This window comes from Haliaeetus leucocephalus, unplaced genomic scaffold, assembly GCF_000737465.1.
Source record: "Haliaeetus leucocephalus isolate CR32 unplaced genomic scaffold, Haliaeetus_leucocephalus-4.0 Scaffold1, whole genome shotgun sequence".
Taxonomy (NCBI): domain Eukaryota; kingdom Metazoa; phylum Chordata; class Aves; order Accipitriformes; family Accipitridae; genus Haliaeetus; species Haliaeetus leucocephalus.
Genome location: NW_010972437.1, coordinates 12,388,575 through 12,408,193, shown reverse-complemented (window position 1 = coordinate 12,408,193; position 19,619 = coordinate 12,388,575). Strand labels below are relative to the sequence as shown.

The 19,619-nt window shown below is 40.0% G+C and overlaps 1 protein-coding gene across 2 annotated transcripts in view; it reads right to left on the bottom strand.

Moving 5' to 3' along the window:
- The window catches only part of TLK1 (tousled-like kinase 1), a 70,802-nt gene that overhangs the window by 51,018 nt on the left and 165 nt on the right, over window positions 1-19,619 (bottom strand). The window contains exon 1 of one of the 2 annotated variants that reach the window (XM_010566967.1): window positions 10,969-10,996. The exons of the other annotated variant lie outside the window; for it this stretch is intronic. Within the exon in view, the coding sequence (XP_010565269.1) occupies window positions 10,969-10,996 (28 nt within the window). Of the gene's footprint in view, window positions 1-10,968; window positions 10,997-19,619 lie in introns of those variants that run through there. 2 annotated transcript variants of the gene reach the window in all.

The following is a 19,619-nucleotide window of genomic DNA, read 5'->3' as shown; positions in this document are numbered from 1 at the left end:
CAGGAAGGTCCCACTCAATCTAAATCAGCAGTCAATAGGGCAGACGGCAAGATACAATCTCTGAGATTTAAAGTAAAACAAACAAAAAAAACCCCAAAACTATATTTCCCTCCTAACAATAGCTACATAACCAAAGCCTAGAGGATACTGTTTACCCAGGTCCCAGGGTTCCAGCTCTTCCAAAATACTTAACAGAGTAACAACAAACAGCTACAGATTACCCCTGACAAAGTTTAACCTATAAATTTAGAAATGCTTAAAATCACTGGGTTTCCAATGAAGAGGACTAACTTCTTTTACAGAGGACTATGTAGCTACTATAACCTCCAAACAACAGGTAGCATGAAAAAGTTCAGGGTACTAGGTTCAAGTTGAAAACCTTCACTGTAGCTGAAATCAAACAGCAGCAGCAGATGGCAATAGAAAAGGGGAAAAATACATCCTCATGTTCAAGTGAAACTAGCTGTTCAAAAAGATCTTAAGTGATAAAAAATTACTAATGAGAGACATATCTAAGCCCAGGGTCAGGAAAGAACAGAATCCATTTAATTAATCAAGAGTCTTTTTGAATGCACAGTGAAAATGCAACATTTCTCAGCACCTGAGCCGGTAACACTGAAGCACACAACACAGAAAAAGAATTATAAAAATAGTATTTCTCACTGAAGTTATCTTCTCTATTTAGGTACTTCTGTTTCCTAACAAACACACACCCTACCACTGCTAAGGTGCCTAGGTGAACTTAAAGTGCTTCTCTTAATAATATAAAGAGAGTTTTTATTCCACAAACTGATCCTCTTAAATGAGAAAGACTGTGTCCAAAAGAATGAGCAGAGTGATGCAGGCAAGCAAGAGGTGACTACTACTTACGGGAGGCTGGAAGGTAAAGAAAGGAGGGAAAGAGCTGGATAATTAGCAGGCAGACAGATCAGCCTTCAGTCTTCATAGAACTTGTGGGAGGAAAATAATATAACTGGCAAATTTTGGCCTCAAAAAGCACAACTATGGTAAATCTAACAAATAAGAAAATCTTCCCTATAAACATCCAAAGACAGCAGGTTTTGACAAATATTATAAAGTTTGTGTCTGCTGATTACAGTTGTCTGATTGCTGGATGCAAAACTGTTAAAATACAAAATAGAGAAAATAAGGTTTTTCTGATGGGGAGAAAAAAAACCCCAAACACAACAGCTTCTGACTGATTTCCCATGAACTAAGGAGTTGTCAAGGAAATGCATTTTGGATAGGTTGTTGGGTTACCTGGACTCTACCATTCAACATTAATTCTTCTGGTGCTGAAAGAACAGGAAAACATTCCCCGTGTCCCTTCTCTCCCCAAGATGCAGTCTATTTCTTTTTGGAAGTCTTTTTCGAAGTTTTTTTTTTTTTTAAATGACCATAGCTCACTTTTTTAAAATTCTGTTTGAACATTATTTCACTTTTCCCAACAGTTCAACAGTCCAGAAATTTGATCTAAAACAAAGAAAACTCTGGCTGCTGGATAGATAAGTAATTTTCTGCAAATCATTCTACAACAGAAAATCAATTCTTTAACACTAAAAAAATTGTAATGATCTTTAGACTTCATCTCTGTGCTGCTAGTTTTTGGATTTCAATTGTCTGGCCAACAACCTGGAAAGGAAAAGTGAATTACAGAGAAATATGTTCCTGAGGGAACCTCTGCTAACACCTTGAAGAAAGATTTAAGACCACTTGGGCCCACTCCAGATCAGGTAGGAAACATTTGTGGGTAAAAATTTAAGAATGTTTAGTTCTCCCTGCCTTTCAGCTAGGCGCCCTATTCTAAGGATCCCTTGGCCATTACGTGTCTCATCAGATGGCTGTAGGCAGTAGAGGCAGAGAAGAATTTACAAGTTGCCTACCAATGCCTTTATTTGGCCACAAACCAACATGTACTCATATGTGTGGGTATATGCCACATGGACGGCAACTCGGAGTGGCTCATTCAGAGCTTATGGAGTGATTCATACAACAGAGAGGACAATAGCTCCCCAAGGGTCTATTCTATTGTAATTGGGGCTGAATCAGGCAAGCAACTATGTCCAAGGCAAGCTGGTGATGCCTCATTTCTGACGAGTCCCTCTACCAATCCTAACCCTTGGAAGTACAACTGAATTGCCTGAAAGCCACACATGGCTCGAGAGCAATGCATGGGGCCTCCTGAAGCAACAAACAGCTCTTATTTCTGAGTTACAGCATTTTCCCTACATACTGCATGTAAGTAATCACACTTTCCTTCAACACCACGCTTATTGCACAGGTGCAACCACAACCTGTTTGAGGTGCAGCACAGTACCTAAGAAAGATAAGCACTAATGTAGGCAATAGCAAGACTTGAAAAGAAAGAAAAAACCCAACTGACTGAGCACTTTTAGAAATTACGTCCCAAACCCAATAACACACATGCCTATGACAGCTTTCAAGACTGAAGTCTGTTTAACAATTAATGGTGCTGATGGGTCTGAAAGCTACTGAAGCTTTTTTTGCAATATTCACTGAAACAATGGCGTGCTGTGTCTCATTTCAATGCTGTTCATTAGTCAGAAAACAAGTCAACATTTAGTTTTATTGTGCACGTGAATTCTTATAACAGGTCAGTTTTTAGCCAGACTTTTCTTTATGCTAGCTTTTCCTGAAGGAATTCTTCACAGATTCCCACCTTGCCCTGGAAATTATTATGCCATTATTTTTGCAGTGGTTTTTTCCATATTAATGACAGGAGTTGGCAAGTACAGAAATAATTAATAAAGAGAAGATAAGATATAGCATAGAACATTTGACATGGCATCTACCTATCCATTTCCCAAACTTCTAATATAACTCCACGTGCACCACATACGGGAAGCGTTAGCACAGCAAATGCTGCTACGAGCAACAGAATCATGACAAGGTCCTTCCTGAGTCTGTTGAATAATGTTTAGCATGATGAATGAAGAGAATAAAGACAACTGAAAGAACATGCGGTATATTACTAGTATCTTGAAAGCTGTTTATCTTGGAATTGCCACCCCTCAACAGCAGTAAGAAGGCTACATTTGAAGATTGGCATCACTGTATTTTCTCCTCTCCTCCACACACCTTAACTAGACAAAAACTGAATTAAACAGATCAGTTCATGGGTATAGTAACAGAAACATCTGCTGTGCCCAACAACAGAACAGACCACTTGGAAGAAGAATTCCTCACATCCAAAATCCCCCTACGTGTCCAGTAATCCCTTCTAGGCTCTTAAAAACAATACTGAGTTAGGTAAGATCAGAGTGCACTTCCTACATTGAAATCCCAAACTGCAAGATCATGAAAGCCCTCCTATATCAATCAAACAGAAAAGCCACTACAAAAAATACTCCACAGATAAGTAGCGTCAGTAATATTGCTTCTGGAAATGTCCTACTTATTCTGAACTCATACAATAAGAGCTTAAATAATAAAAAATTTGCTAAAAACAGATTTCCCAAGTTGTTGGCTACAATACCATATACAGAATAAGCCTGACAAAGAAGTCAACACTTTGAACATATACAAACTAGATGGGTGATATCCTGAACATGTTCATTACAAGGAATGGTATCCATTCCTTTGAAACTTGTTGCTATGTAATCGCATGTGTCATATTTTCCTGCTTTTTTAAAAACTTGGATTACTCACAACTGTTCTCTAGATTATTCTGAGCTGCCAAGAGTGATCAAAGAGCAGGTTCTGATTTGGCAGAAGGATTTTGGTGGCTTTCAACACCACCAACTTCTACCATTTAATAGCGAATTGACAGAGCCAGAGTGTTTCAAAGAAACAAGTAGGTTTGTTAACATAGTCTGTACTGACAATTTTGTACTCGTAACAGCTAAAGACAGTGATACCCAAGAGCAGGTTTATTGACTAGTTGACTCTCACTGTCTAAAGTACTGCTCTAAGCATTTAGTCCATTTAGAACAAATGTATAGATACTGAAAAACAAATGCATCTTCAGTAAAACTCTTTTTTAATGGCAGCATCTGATTTGAACATCTGCTACAGTGATGGAATAATCAGAGATACAAAGCACTCATTTAAAGTGCTTTTAATAAAGTTTTGGCAGCAATGGGGTAGCCAACTAATACATCTTCCCAATGTTTATTGTTATCTCTGACCACTATAGTCTGTGCCTGCATAAATGTGATACTAAGATCCCTAAAGTCTCCTGTAAAGCCTTAAACAATCACATCTAGGTTCCATGCAGCTTTCTCCTGGAAAGGGAAGATTCATTACACAGTTGTAAGGTCAAAAGCAGTAACTTTTCTTTCTTCACAGTTAAGAACAAAGTTCTGGTTAGGGAAAAACTACACTAAATGCATTGCATTATGATTGTATGCTACCAAGTTAGAAGAAAGATTAGAAGAAAATATGATGGCACCCCTTTCGGTTGCTTTAGTCTACTGGAGATCCTCAGTCAATGAAAAGTAAAAAAGTCCTTGTTAGTGTCCCATAGGGCAGTATCTGTATTGCTGTATTGCACTGTACTACTACTACAACTGAAAAACAAATATACAATACACAGACAAGAAGTTTATGCTTACAATCCCCCTATAAGGTAAGAAAAGCCTATTTATATTTTACAGAAAGCACCTAATGTCTTGGCCAAAGTTACACAAGACGTGTGGCAGGAACACTAAAGGACTGTCTTCCTAGGTAGCAAACATCTGCCTCGAAAACAACATTATGTCAAGAGACGTAAAAACTAATACAGCCTGGGCTGCACACACGCAGGTGACGTGCTGCCTGCCTATCTCTACCAGCTCCCTTTCCATCCCTATGTAGAGGAACCTGCAGCAATTCAGCTTCATTTGCTACAAAAACAGACACTCCCTGTCCCCTTGGGGAAGAGGCAGCGAGCAAGAAGCACACTGCAAGTTCATGGGTCACTTGTTGGTGATGCAGACTAACAGGTTACAAGATAACACTAGCTTTGTGTTATCTCTCAAAAAGACACTCTCAAAAAGTGCATCACACTCTGAACAAAAACTCACTACTTTCCATCCCTCTATCTATTTCTATGCTGAAAAGGACTAAAAGCCTGGAGCAGTCCTGAAGAAGAAGTATCGACCTAGAGAAATACCAGAAAGTACAGCAAATTTCATTTGCTGTATTCAGTTATAAGGAAACAAACTGGGAGCTCTAAGAGCTCGAGTCCATGAAATGGCTGTCCTGTAAGAATATAAAATGGCAAAGGCCTTTTGCACATATCAAAAATAAACAGTAGTTTCTGCTATCTAAGGAAGGAGTGAAAAGGAAGTTAAAAGCAGAGGTCACCTACTAAGCAGGAAGAGAGCGAGCAATGCGTCTTCCCACAGGGTTTTTGTTTCTCACCCTCACTCCTCAGAAAAACTAAACCATGAAGGAACAAATATAAATTGCGTACCTTTTCCCCAAATAAATTTGTCTGGAAGTTACCTATAGGGTAGAAAGGCAATCCAAAAACTGCAATTCAGAAATTCCAAAAATTCCATTTCATAGAATAAATTTATCTTATTTTTCTGAGTTATAATACCAGTCATTTGGTATTTGAAAGCTGTATTTGTGTCAATAGGAGTGTGTTTCAGTTTTTAATTCCCTGAACTTCCTAATCTCCTTACTTCTGTAGCTCCCACCACCATTTCTGCCCTCATGATCTCCAAAATCTCCCCAGTGCAGACAGGCCACTGACCCTCAAGGCCGAGGTAGGTGCTCTCCTCCCTGGAGCATCCAGCACATAACGAGCTTCCAATCACAGTACATAAAACTCTTCACTACCTTGAGAGGTGGGCCCGTGCAAACCTCATGAAGGTCAACAAGGCCAAGTGCAAGGTCCCGCACATGGGTCGGGGCAATCCCAAGCACAAATACAGGCTGGGCGATGAGTGGATTGAGAGCAGCCCTGAGGAGAAGGACTTGGGGTTGTTAGTTGACGAGAAGCTCAACATGACCCGGCAATGTGCACTTGCAGCCCAGAAACCACTTGCATCCTGGGCTGCATCAAAAAAAGTGTGACCAGCAGGTCGAGGGAGGTGATTCTCCCTCTCTACTCTGCTCTCGTGAGACCCCACCTGGAGTACTGCGTTCAGCTCTGGGGCACCAACACAAGAAAGACATGGACCTGTTGGAGCAAGTCCAGAGGAGGGCCAGGAAGATGATCACAGGGCTGGAGCACCTCCCCTGTGAGGACAGACTGAGAGAGTTGGGGTTGTTCACCCTGGAGAAGAGAAGGTGCTGAGGAGACCTTATAGCAGCCTTCCAGTACCTAAAGGGGAGCTACAGGAAAGCTGGAGGGGGACTTTTTACAAGGGCATGTAGTGATAGGACAAGGGGTCATGGCTTTCAACTGAAAGAGAGTAGATTTAGATCAGATGTAAGGAAGCAGTTCTTTACTGTGAGGGTGGTGAGGCACCGGAACAGGTTGCCCAGAGAGGTTGTGGATGCCCCATCCCTGGAAGTGTTCAAGGCCAGGTCGGATGGGGCTTTGAGCAACCTGGTCTAGTGGAAGGTGTCCTTGCCCATGGCAGGGGGGGCTGGAACTCGATGGTCTTTAAGGTCCCTTCCAACCCAAACCACTCCATCATTCTATGATTTTATTCTATATTGTTCTCACCATTACATGGCAAGGAACATGATACAAATAAGAAATTACACAAAACACCCTAAGTCTTTCCAAATATACTAAGGTATTTCACTCATTGTGATTGACTAGAACTTCAACCCTCATATACTTATATAAGAGGCCACAGTTTAACATCAAACACTCAAAAAAGCTCAGTACACCTCTAAGATTAAACGGTGACAGTAAATTCACCTCTAACTGTAACCACAAGACTCATGAATTATTTTGGCTTCTGAACTACACCATTTTAAGGGAAAAAGGTATTAACCTCAACATAACACTGTCAATTTTCTCCTGTATGGCACAAACGGCATAGAAAATACTAAAAATTGAAACAAAAAAATTTACCTTAAGAGATTCAGATTGCAGAATCACAAGCTTTTTGAGAAACCACCACACTACCAGGTAGCTCATGCAACAGGGACCCTGACCCCATGCTGAGTAGGGCCATGCTACCTGTGAGATGCCTCACTATTCTTCTCTTGTAGGCACCCTGTCTAGAGGCTAGGTGGTGCTCAAAGAATCAGGCAACTAGATACTGTTCCTTACAGTTTTGGGGGGTTGGTTTTGTTTTTGTTTTGTTTTTTTTAAATTTACAACTCCAACCAGCAGCGTCTGAACTGACAAGACAACCCAAGCTTCACTGAATAGGGGAAGAAACTCATTTCCTCAAAGTCCCTTGCAGGGAGGAGCTTCTTGGAATATGGTTCTAAATAGATAAATTACACACACACACACACACACAAAGCTGACATGTTAATGACTACACCTACATTTTCCTAGGACCTTGCAGCATTACTCCCATTCTACAGATAGGGAAAAAATGAGATTTGCATGAAATCACACATGAATCAGTGAAAAAATTAAGTTTAAGGCTAGAGGGAAAAAATATTTTAAACTTTGTACTCATCCTTCTTACAGCACAGCTACAAAGCCTGTTGATACCAACAATATACATTAAATTCAGTTGCAACTTTGTGTACGGAACATTTTTAAAAATTCAGCACCCACCCAGTTCACACACAAAGAAACTTCCTATGTAATCATCTGTCAAAAATTTGGTTTTAGTGTTGCTCAGCATTATCATTAAAGAAATCTGCATTACAGCCGTTTCTCCTATCCAGCACTCATCACCTAATTTTAAACCAGCTTGCTTTCTGCTATACTATCACTTTCATTCAAGTTTTAGAAGAAAGAAGGAAGGCATTCTCATTCCTTTCAACACAGTCCCTTCCTGAGAACTGCCCATCTTGCAGGCTGAGTGAAGAACAGACTTCATGGAACAAAGTCTGTGATCACATGAATAAAATTTCGTAACATAAATGCAGTTAAAGCCCTGAAGGCAACCAAAAATTAGGAAAGGGCAGAGTTACAAGTCTTTGATATTGCAAATCAGAAAAACAACAACAACAACAAAATTCAGGTATATATTCAAAACATATTTCAAGACACCAGTAAAAATACTTATGCGCAATTAACATCATCCACCATGTAGAAGCACCTGAACACTCAGCTGCATAGTACTTGTTGCCCTACAAAACTAACAACATTTCCTCTTAGTTAAAGGATAAGAATGCTACACTGGCTTCTGTGGACCACTGTGGTCATAATTTAAGCAAAAACAAGTGTGATCCAAGTTCTCTTCCCCAACTGACAGGAGATAAAGCAGGACTTCTTCTTAAAATAGCTCACACCAGAGGCAGGGGAGGACCATGAAAGAGCCTACTCCCTACAGCTGATTTGACAGAGACAGAACAGCCAGTGCTTCCAGGAGATAGCAGCACACCTTACCAATGGCTGATAAATCAGGATGCGTTTCACCTGGCGTACATTTAACACGACTGTTTCCACACTCCTGACTTTGGGGTTAACTAAACACCAAGCTAACCACACAGGAGATTTTTTAGAACTGAGTAAATCTATCAGCAAATCCACGATGGACGTAGAGAGGACCCAGAACCCAGCCAGGCTTACCTCCATCAGTTCAAAAAGGCAGGCAGTCCAAATGAGACCAGTGCCTGTACAGTCAGACAAGGCTAAAGCCCTGACGAGTCTCCAGATGCACGGGGGCACCTACCACACGTGCCACACTCCCTCCCCCAGCCCGCTGCTTTAGCGAGCTATCTTAGTAATAAAAAGACAATTGAAATTTAAGAACTAGTAAAAGCAACTGCATAAAAACACATCAGGACGGAGAAAGTTTCATCAACGGCAGTGCCCAGTGAGAAAAAAAAAAACAACAGGCTGCCCTCCTCGCCCTGCCCAGGGCCAATGCACACTATGCACCCCCAGAAGCGGCAGCCACGGCTGCTGCAGACACCGCGTTGCTGCAGTTAATACGCACACGTGACAAAGTCCACACACAGGAAAACTTCTAAATAAAAGATGGCAAATGCAAACACAAATGACTGAGTATACCATGCAGGTTTGGGTATAACTGTTTAGTCTCTAATGAAACCCTTTCACATCCCTAACAGCTAGTCACACTACCTATTTTGGTGGGTCACCTGAAATCACTAATTCGCTATTTTCATTTACTGCTTTCACACAACAAAATATTGTTTTGCGAGTACTACAGGCTAACATGATTATTTACCAAAAGAGAGAACTCGTACTAAAATTTTCTTATTTTGCCAGAAATAAACTCTTCCACTCAGTATCTTTGGATCATTCATACAACAAACCCAATAAATTCAACGACTCAAGGTGTGTAACAAAAAACAACTGTAATGACCTGTTTTGACTTAAACCTAAAAAAACATGAGGAATTTCCATCACTAAAGACTGAGAAAATACTAACAAAATACGTTACTTCCCAAAAATCCCTCATTTGGACCTTTATCCACAACAATCTTAAAACTGGATTTCACCTTTTCTCAAGTAGTAACTGGCGGTCAAGCAGAATTTTGACACCCCGGATAAACCAACATTCCTCTCCCATCTTTCTAGACACAGGCACCTGCAGCTGCGAGTTCCTAACTGCACGAAACACTCACCATTGCTGCAAGCACCACAGCAGGACAGCTCCCGCGCAGTGACACGCTGCGGGACGCCAGAGGAGACGCTCCCGCCTGCATCCTTGCAAAACCCTGTCACCGAGCGCACCTCCAGCTGAGCGTGGGCGGTCGATGCTTGAACGTCCAGAAGGTTCCTGCTCCTACCTCACTGACCCGCTCTCTTTATCAAAGACCACCCTCCCTCCAGCAAAAGCAACAGCGGGCACAAATGAAAGCTGAGCAGAGGGACCGCGGTTTGAGGAGGAAAATGACAGTTTAGAGAAGCAGAGGGGAAGCAGAGGAGCAGGAGGAGACTGGAGGTCACCCTCGTGGCCCAGCACCGGTCGGAAAGGGCAACCGGCAGTAGGAGGAGGCAGGCCGAGGGACCTGGTCTCGGAGAGAGCACACACCCCACCCAGAGAGCCAGAGGGATGGTGGCACGCCGCCAAATTCCGACAGTCGCTGGTACTGCTGCCTCATTGCTCGCCTCCCTTAGAAAGATGGGATTTCAAAGCTGCAAGAACAACAACAAAAGTAGTAAAAATAGCAGGTTCTCTCCCTCTGTTTTTTTTTGTATGAACAAACTTGAGGAAAAAGAAAGATTTAAGGAAAACAGCAGGAAGGTGGTGTCAGACGCTGGCAGAGACTGGTGCCTGTTGTTTGCACTTCTCTAGAAGAGAAAAACAAGTGAAAGGCTCAGAGAGAACAGCATGTTGCGATTTAACCAGGAGAACAAATCAGGTCAACTTTCAATCACACGACACGGGGGTGGGGGGGGATATCACTATTAAGGTCATTTACTGGAAATTACTTTGTTGTTATAGCTTCAATATTTCATTCCCAAATTATGATATATGTTGCAAGTATAACAAATAGGGAGAAAAATACAAGAAATATAATATTAATATATAAACTAATACACAACCAGACTCTGCTTTTTTGTGAACTCTACATGTTTCTATTATTCTGTTTAAAAGTGAACAGCAATATAAAAAGCTAAAACTCAAGATATGGCAAAACTAGCACAATTAATCCAGCAGCCAAATTTTGTATCATCTGCAGGCTTAACAAAATTATATATTTGAAAAAATGAAACAAGTTTTTAAGTATGTAATAAGAGGCAACAAGAATTTAGAACATTTCTATAAAAAGCAGCTGAAATTTTCGTGTAAGCTTAGCTTGTTTATAAGACTTCTGTGGGGGATGCACGGTTGTAACAACAACATCGGTATTCCTAATGACTAAATAGACAGCTCATCAAGACTTCACACACACATTTTGTGTATATATAAAAGTGTGTACATGCATGATATATAAAATTGCCTCTTCCTTAATACTAACCACTTGGATGTTCTGGATGTGACAGCATGTATCAAGCAAGGGACTGAAAAAAAAAAAAAAATCTATGGATGCAGAATACCAAATACCATCTAACAAGGAAGCAAAGACCATGATATTTGCCTTTCATAGTTTGAATGCTGGTGTTACCCCTGTTAGGTATTATTAGTATCACAATCATTTAATAATACAATTTAATTAGAAAGAGGTAATATGCAATCCAATTATATAAGTAGAGGTAAATTAAATAGGCAATGAACTTCACAAAAAGCAATCATATTGAGGCAGTAACATGCACAGCAAAAAGCACTTTTTGTATCTCATTTAAAAATTCTAAACCTGCATCTTCAGGAATTACTTCTACTTATATCCTACAGTAACTTTAAATTATGAAAATCCCACTCCTCATAACGGCCTTTCATACTACTAAATAAAAAGGTACTGTAACACTAATTATTCCACTTTATTCAAAGTTAAAGCTAGTAGAAAACTTGCAAGATAGCCTTTTACCATAGTTCAGTACTGTGAATAAAACTACTGAAACTAAAATGCAACACCAGTAATCAAAAAGTTTCTAAAACACGTATCAAAGACACAGCAACCACTCCCAAACAACAGCCAAGCTCAAGGAGTAACTGCCTTGCTAAAGAAACCAAAGCCCAACAAAAAACCTAGTGACTAATACCAATAAGGCTACTCTTAATAATCCATAATCACCACTACCACAACTAAACCAAACAAAAATACTTTATAAAGATAATCACACCACCTAGACCACCACCACTCTTCTCACCGCTGTTAAGTTCTCACCTGGCTGGTGAAGGTAACACACCAGGGGGAAAAGAGCTGGCAAAGGGAAGTAGGACACTTTTCCTGGATATGCCTTAGCAATAACAAAGGACTTTTACTTTTAAAAGTTTCAAAAGTTGGGATACATTTTTTAATACAACTTTTAACAGAACTGTTAAAAACAGATCATTACCCATCAAGACTAAAAGAATTTGCCAATAAATTAAGATCTCCAGCGTAATACCTGCAAAATGTTTTCCTACATAAACTAACATAATATTTGTGAAAGATAAACACGCAAAGCTATTTCAAAGTTATTCTATTTTTCACTATACAAACAACATATTTCTTAAGACAACTGGTTTCGTTACAACCTTGCATGTGCAAATTCAGTTGGTCTTTACAATGATATCACTGAGAAAAAAAATAAAGCTTGCTGTAAGTTACCAGTGTCAACCTAAAAAGATTTGTCCTGTCTAAACAGATCAAATATATTTTATATTATAATTCTGTATATATTAACTTAAAAAGACATGTTTCTACTGATGTTAAAGAGAATATTATTAATAATGTGTGGATTTTATTTTCAATTGCTTTGTAACGAAAATACCAACTTACTAAAGGACGCTACTTCTCTTATCACTTTTACTAGGAATAAGCTAAGAAATAGCAAAGACCACAACCTCCCTAAGCACCAGAATAGCTAAAAGAGGGTATTAGGGCACAAAAAAAAAAAGCATTGGCTGAAGTACAGCTGCAAAATTTAGGACAAGACTGTGGAACCTATGAGAACACAGCATTAACTAGAAAAAACAATACTTAACAAATACAGCTATGCAGTGTACAGGCCTGATTAGCCTAAGCCACAAGAGTGAAATAAAGAAGTATTAGAAATCCTACTTGTAGCATCATCTGAGTTTGTCTCCATAGAATCAAGAGGTCCAAGAGTTCAGTGGTAAAGAGAAATGGGAAACACCTCTGCTGTTAAAGCTGTGTGATCCCAAGGGCATCAGAGACCCACCAAGTGAAGACCAGGATCTAAATTATATTCTTTCAGACTTACAGGAGTTATAAAAAGCAACTTAAATATTTATTTGTATATTTAACATTACTTTCTAATTTGTTGCCCTTACGCATATAGTTCAGAGGTTCTACTTACCAAAAAAATAAAAATTTGCAATCCACCAGAAGCTACAGCTGCAGGACACAGTGCTTGAAGCATCTATATGCTTTGAGCTCAAGGTACAGTCATAAAATTAAATACCTAAAAGGTTGGGTGTATATAACATCATACAATGGATTTTTCTAAAAGCTTCAAGATTTCCTGTTACTCCTCAAAAAAGGTATTTTTTCTTCCTTTTCTCTTATAGGCACAGCTGTATTAGAAGTCCACAGAAAGGGAATCCAGTACTTGCCAATCTCCAAGTAATTATAGTTGGGCTTCATTTCCTGTAAAAGGCACTCTGGAGTTTCTTACCACCATCCTCATCTCTTAAAATCTGAGGTGCAGAGTGCTTTTTTCTTAAGAACGTTATAAAGAAAGCATCACAGCCTTTTAAGTTTCCACCCACTTAACACTGTGCAGATATGATGAGGCAAGATACATTGCTTAATGCTCCTGCTGCCACCTCTCAGCAAGCGGAGGTGGTCCCAGGGAATACCAACCTTCCCTGTGACATTCAGTTTCACGTAAAAGCTCCAGTAGATTAAGTTTCCCATTCCAAAGCGACCAGATCCCCATCACAGTTGTATAATCATCCAACAACCCCTAGTTTCCCTCTAAATCCTCGGAGGACACTTGTCAGCCTCAGAGCCTCTCCAGCTAAAGCTAAAAAGGCCTTTTGAGCACAGGGTGGATAATTTTTCTTATTTGTGTATTTTAAAAATACGCTCCAGTTTAAGCTAAACTTGGAGCGATAAGAATCTATGGTGAGGTTTAAAGTTTATGATCTATTAAATTCATACAAGGGAAAAATACATTCAAACGATATAAACTTTAATGCTCTGCTGGCAGCCAAACCATCACGTTGCTGGAAGCCGCCAGCCAGCCGCCCGAATAGCAGCTCTGAAGCACTTGACCGGCTTTCTCCAGCAACCGCTTCTGCCATTTTCGTTTGTTCAACCACTTCAACAGTTGGTTCACTCGGAACTGCTAAAGAGCAAATGACAACTCAGAAAGCAGGAAAGCTGGGCTTTCTTTTCCAAATGATGAACAAGAAGGAACTGTGACTGGATTTGATCTATAAATTCCGAATCTCGCAAGGCACAGGGACCAGAAATAACTTACTCATTTCACAAACTACAGACAATTCTACTTACTAAATGCAAAACACATTTGGATATATTTGTTTCTTCTTATGTATCTAGCACAATTAGGATTCATTTTATTTAGCTAATAAAGTTAGCTAAAAGCTGTCTAAAGCATGGGGAATTATGTTTCTTAAACATTAAGAATCTAAGCTGCATAACTACTTAAACGCATATAGATGCATACCCTCCTACCTAGCAAGAGGCATGATCAAATTAGACCAATTAGAATCAACTTTTCTTTAGGAAAAATAATTAAGCACAAATGCAAAATAAAATTAAAAACAATTATTTAATCAGGATTTCCTGCTCACTGATTTAAGTCATGATTAAAATTAGTAATATAATCACTCTGATTTCAGTCAATCCCTCCAGCACGGATCCACGCCTGAAGGCTCCCACAGCCCCAGCCTTCCCCCGCCAATCTTCAGCACATCCAACCTCGCTTAAGCCCTTCTGCTCCCCTCTTCTGGGACTAAGTTTGACTGAGGTCAATTAAAGCTTACAAGCATTCATGTTCCCACCACCTACAGCATCCTCCCTGGAAAAGGCTGGTTGCCAGGACTTTTCTGCCGGCATATCCCCGCGCTCTGCTCAGGAACGAAAGGAAGCAGCAAGACCTCCAGAGAGAAGGTGCCTGGGAAGGAAGCAGACCCTTAGTTTCTATCCCAAACAGAGCATCTTAGTAAGGATGGAGTCAAGATGAAAGGGAAATGTAGGATCCAAAATACCTTCCAATGCTCACTAACCCTTCTCTACTGCTACCAAACTCAATCCTTAAGTACAGAACATAAAGTGCAGTACTCATCCCTTGCTATCGTCAGCAACCAAGTTTTCCACTTGCAAGCCCACCTGAGAAACTGGGTTACATTATGGTGGCCAGCTTCCATTTAACCGCTCTCCAGCGATCACAACTGGAGCACAGGCATTCTCAGCAGAAGCCCTGACCACTCCTTCCTCTACCCACCTTCACCTCCACTTAGAGCAATTTGGCAAACCAAATTTCCTCTTTTCTCCTCTACAGCTGAAACAGAAAACCAAAGAGAAAGAAGTTCATAAAGACAAAGTTTTTCTCCCCCTCCTCCCACCTTGTGTGCTTTTATGTTTTAGGGGAACTACAGTTCAGGAAATACTCTACTGCATAAACACAATTTACTAACCTCAACATTTTCTTGTGTAAAAAAACTCAGCACAGGGGCAAGAAATTTACTATCTGGATTGGGAGCAAGTACTACTTCAAAGCACAACCTTGTATCAAGAACACTGAAAGCATAAAGGATTATTTAAGCCTGTCATATTTCCATGATATCCATTCTTCAGGTAGCAAAATTCTATAGACCTAACTTTGACCGTGATGCACATACATACAGTAGCCTTTCCCAGGAATCCCAACAGTATTTTGCCATCATTTAGGATTACCAGGCCCTAAGAAAATCCAAAGAAATGTCAAGAGTAGTTGCAGACCAGAGTTATTACTAATAAGCAAGTTTACTTCAGCTTGCTGAAGAAAAGAAATTCGCTTGTGGAAAGAAAAAGCAAACAAGGAAAAAAACATATAGGGGGAAAAAAGAATGAGAGAAACAACAAGCTTTTTATTTGAATGGAGATAATAATAAATAAATACAGCCTGTCCTTAAAGATATTGATTCTCTCTCCATTTGAAATGGAATAGGTTAATGGGAAATTCCATTCTAGGCAAGTTAAAATAGAATTAAAAAAAACCAATCATCCAAGTACTTTGCTCACCAAGTAATTTGCTCTATTCTCTGCAGCACTTGCCTTTTAGAAAACCAGATCCAAACAAGGGCCCATATTAAAAAAAAAAGGTCATATTTCCCATTTCTCATTTGGGCACGCTACAAAATCTTGTAAGAATTTGGCATAAGCATCAGCTCACTACGAGAAACACATCTGCAGCAAAACCAGCAATAATATCACAAGCTAGAATCTGTGCATATCAGTGGAACAACATAAAGTCTTACACAACACCTGCTCATGCTACAGACAGCCTAAATAATCTTTTATGATTGCTGTGCTCATCCTAAGTAAAAATATACCATTATCTTTAAATGCTAAGTGTTCCCATTCTTCTCTGCTCCCACATAAACCGGCCAAATCCATAAAATTCTCAATCTGCAGCTGAATGATAAAAACCAACAAACTTACTGAGAACTTACTGGTTAAGTAAATAAAGCAGCTGAGTTTTTAGACTACAAGCAAACAACAGAAAACAACAACCCTGGAAGTTTTAGTAAGATCAGATAGCTTCATGTTCATGGACTAATATACCGTATGTAGCATATGTGACACAACCTGGCATCTAGAAACATTTTTGAGACTGGAAACTTAAGGAGGAAATAAACTGTACCTTTATGCTCAGATGGACAACTATCATCACATTTCAGGTAACAAAAAATACTATACATTTATCAAACTGGAAAAAAAAAAGCCACCAACAAAATTTTCTATGCCTACAACATCAGTTCTTCAAAGACTGTCAAATACATGTCATGAGTTTGTTTACCATTTTATCATCATATGTTAATTTGGGCTCAAATTTGAAAACTGAAGTTCACGTTCCTGTCGTGATAATTAGAAGTTGTATTTGGCATTCTGTTTGGCTTTTAGTAAAGTGTTCAAAGCCAACAGCATGCACAAAAAATAACTTGCAATGGTTGACTACCAGACTCTGTGGCACTGCCTCCAACCTCAAAAGAGAAGCTATTCCAAGACGCTGATGTGTATCTCCCAAAAATCTCTTCTGTCTCTCTGCCTTGTCAGCAATGGCCTGAACATCCCCCATTTACAAAACAGCACTTTCCAGCTATGCACTTGGCTCTTTTTAGTCACACACATAAAACAGTCAAAAGCCAAGAAACTTCAAACATGAAGTTGAGTGATTGCAATTATGTGAGCTGTGGCACAAGATTTAGCCACACAATCACACGCCATATGTAAAATAACACTGCATAAGAGTCCTCCTGAATTCCTGATAGTATCTACTGCAGGGCTTTTGACTAAGTGACCACATATCCCACGCGTAAGTTATTGATATATAAAACAATTGACAGAACTACAGACATTTATGAGCTATACTGAAATGCAAACAAGAGACGGTTCTGGTACAATAAAAGTGTACAGATGCAACTGTGTTCAAGTCCACCCCAGTCTTTTCATTTTAAAACCTTAAAACATAAATTCAAATCTATGCAGCTAAGCCACGATGCCCCTGTAAGTCAAGATATAGAAGATAACATCCAATGAAAAATGTTGCTGCAATGTTGTAGTACATTTCAAAAGATTATTTTCTTTAATTTCACCTGTTTTTTCCAAGTAGTCCCTTTTTGATACTGACAAGGCATTGCATTTTTTGAAAAAATAACTTTGTTCAATAGTTGTACATGACAGAGCTCTTCTTTTTGCGTTCTCCATATTAAAGCTTTAGAGAATATTTTTAGGACTTCCTAAATCAGGGTGCTGGGATTTCTGTTCTGAAAGGTTCTGGTTTATTAAAAGCCCATACGAGAGATGTGGGCTCATGCCAAACTTTCACGGTGAATCACAGGTAAGGTCGGATACCACAGCGCATGTGGTGCACTCAGCAAAGGCCTGTGCATCTCAAGGCAACACAGGCATAACTGTCACAGAAGCCAACCAACCAAAGGGATGTGAATCCACAAACGAGAAGGCCAGCCCAGGCCACAAGCTCAGCCCAAGCACCAAACACACCGTATCTGGAAATATTACCCACTCAAAATCAGCACAGGCATTAGCAGCGATGCAGGTCTGATCCAGTGTGGGCCAGCAGCCTGGTGCACCGCTCCAAAGCTCACAGCCTCTGTTAACATCACAAGGTATCACAAGTTCAGAATCGATGAGAGCACAAACTCCTATAAATACACTGCACTGCAAACATGGTACACTTATTAGTTTGATCTGACGTGATTCCTTCGCATACATAAGCCAATGTCTATGAACATACTGACATGTTTATATTTCAGGGCCTATTGCTTTCAGGCAAGATACTTCATTGTAAAATGCACGTACATAAAGTAAGGTGTGCTAATAACATCCCACGAGCATGAATGCAAAATATAAACCCAAGCATGGCTGGCAGCTTATGCTGGTTTTCCAACAGAACTACCCAGTGAGGACACATGATTATCACGACCTAGGAGCACTGTGCAAATACAGTACATTATGGTACCAAGCAAACACCAGGGTTTTGATTACTCTGTAACCCCTAAATCTGTATTAGAGGATGTAAATTACAGTACCCAGAAAAATCCAACAGCATGAGTTGTAAGTAAAAAGTAAAAAGCAGCAGCAGCATCACATTAAAAATTAATTTCACAAAAATGTTTTTCCTTGTCTAAATAGAGGCACTCAAGGAACACCATTTTTCTTTAAAATAAATAGATATACAACTTGTGCTGCAATAATCATTTCAGGCTTGCATGCCGGGTGTCTGAAATACATCCAAAAATACCTCACGTATACACTCTACGTGAATATTATATGCACGCATATTCATAACAAGTGTTGCAACACTGAAGAAACCTACTGTCGATAAACTTAAACTACGTATTTGACTGGTGGTTGTCATTTTTTCTGAGAGCTTCGGTTTCCCAGAGAAGACGAGCACAAAATGCCTGCCACTTTACTCAGCATCTTTAACATATACCATAATTCCTTTCCAGGTATTTTCTAGAGCATTTCATGTCAATCTACCTGCAGGAGCGTGTGCAAAAGTGACACGGAGTGATACAAGTCTGACAACTACTGGCGTGGAAAATGGAGAAACACAGACTGCGTTATACGTTTTCAGGATGTCAGATTCCTGTTACCAAGTCCTTACATCGCTTATCAACCAAAAAAAAAAAAAAAAAAAAAAAGAAAAAAAAAAAGGCAAGCAAGCAGCTACAGGAAGACCTGAAAAACAAAGACTCCCCATTTTCACTATTATTTCTATTTTAAGTCAGCAAGTTTCCTGCTTGGGCGATGACGTTTTGCAGGCGCTACAAGAAACGCTACATGGTATTCATTAAACTGGGACAAATCAAGTAAAATTATACAACTGCTCGGTATGCAAGTATCCGCGTATAAAAGTTCTCCTCCGCCACTAACCGGCATTCAGCAAGTAGTTATTTTAGCTAAAAGCACCGAGCAATTCACCAGCTGTATAACTGCTACATCTTGTGGCAACACACTTCAGCGCAAGGAGGAAAAGCAGACAATACCCGAAAGGGAATAGTGAAGGGACTTGTTTGCTCATAACCTTCATACAGATATTCCCTGCAAACACCCACAACACCCTGCTGTCGCTGTCGGTGTAACACAAGAGGGGAGGAGCAGGGGAGGGAGGAGAAAAATATTATCATCTAAGGCGTGATGGAGGACAGGAGAAAGTTGCAGTCATTCCGCGGTGGCCGTAAGGCGCCCTGTCACTTCTGGCCGTAAAGCCGGCCGCCCCCCAGGGCGCCTTCCTCACGGGGACGAGCCCTCCGGTGTCGGCCCCTCTCTCCTCCCCACCTCCATGATGCCAAAAGTGCCCGACT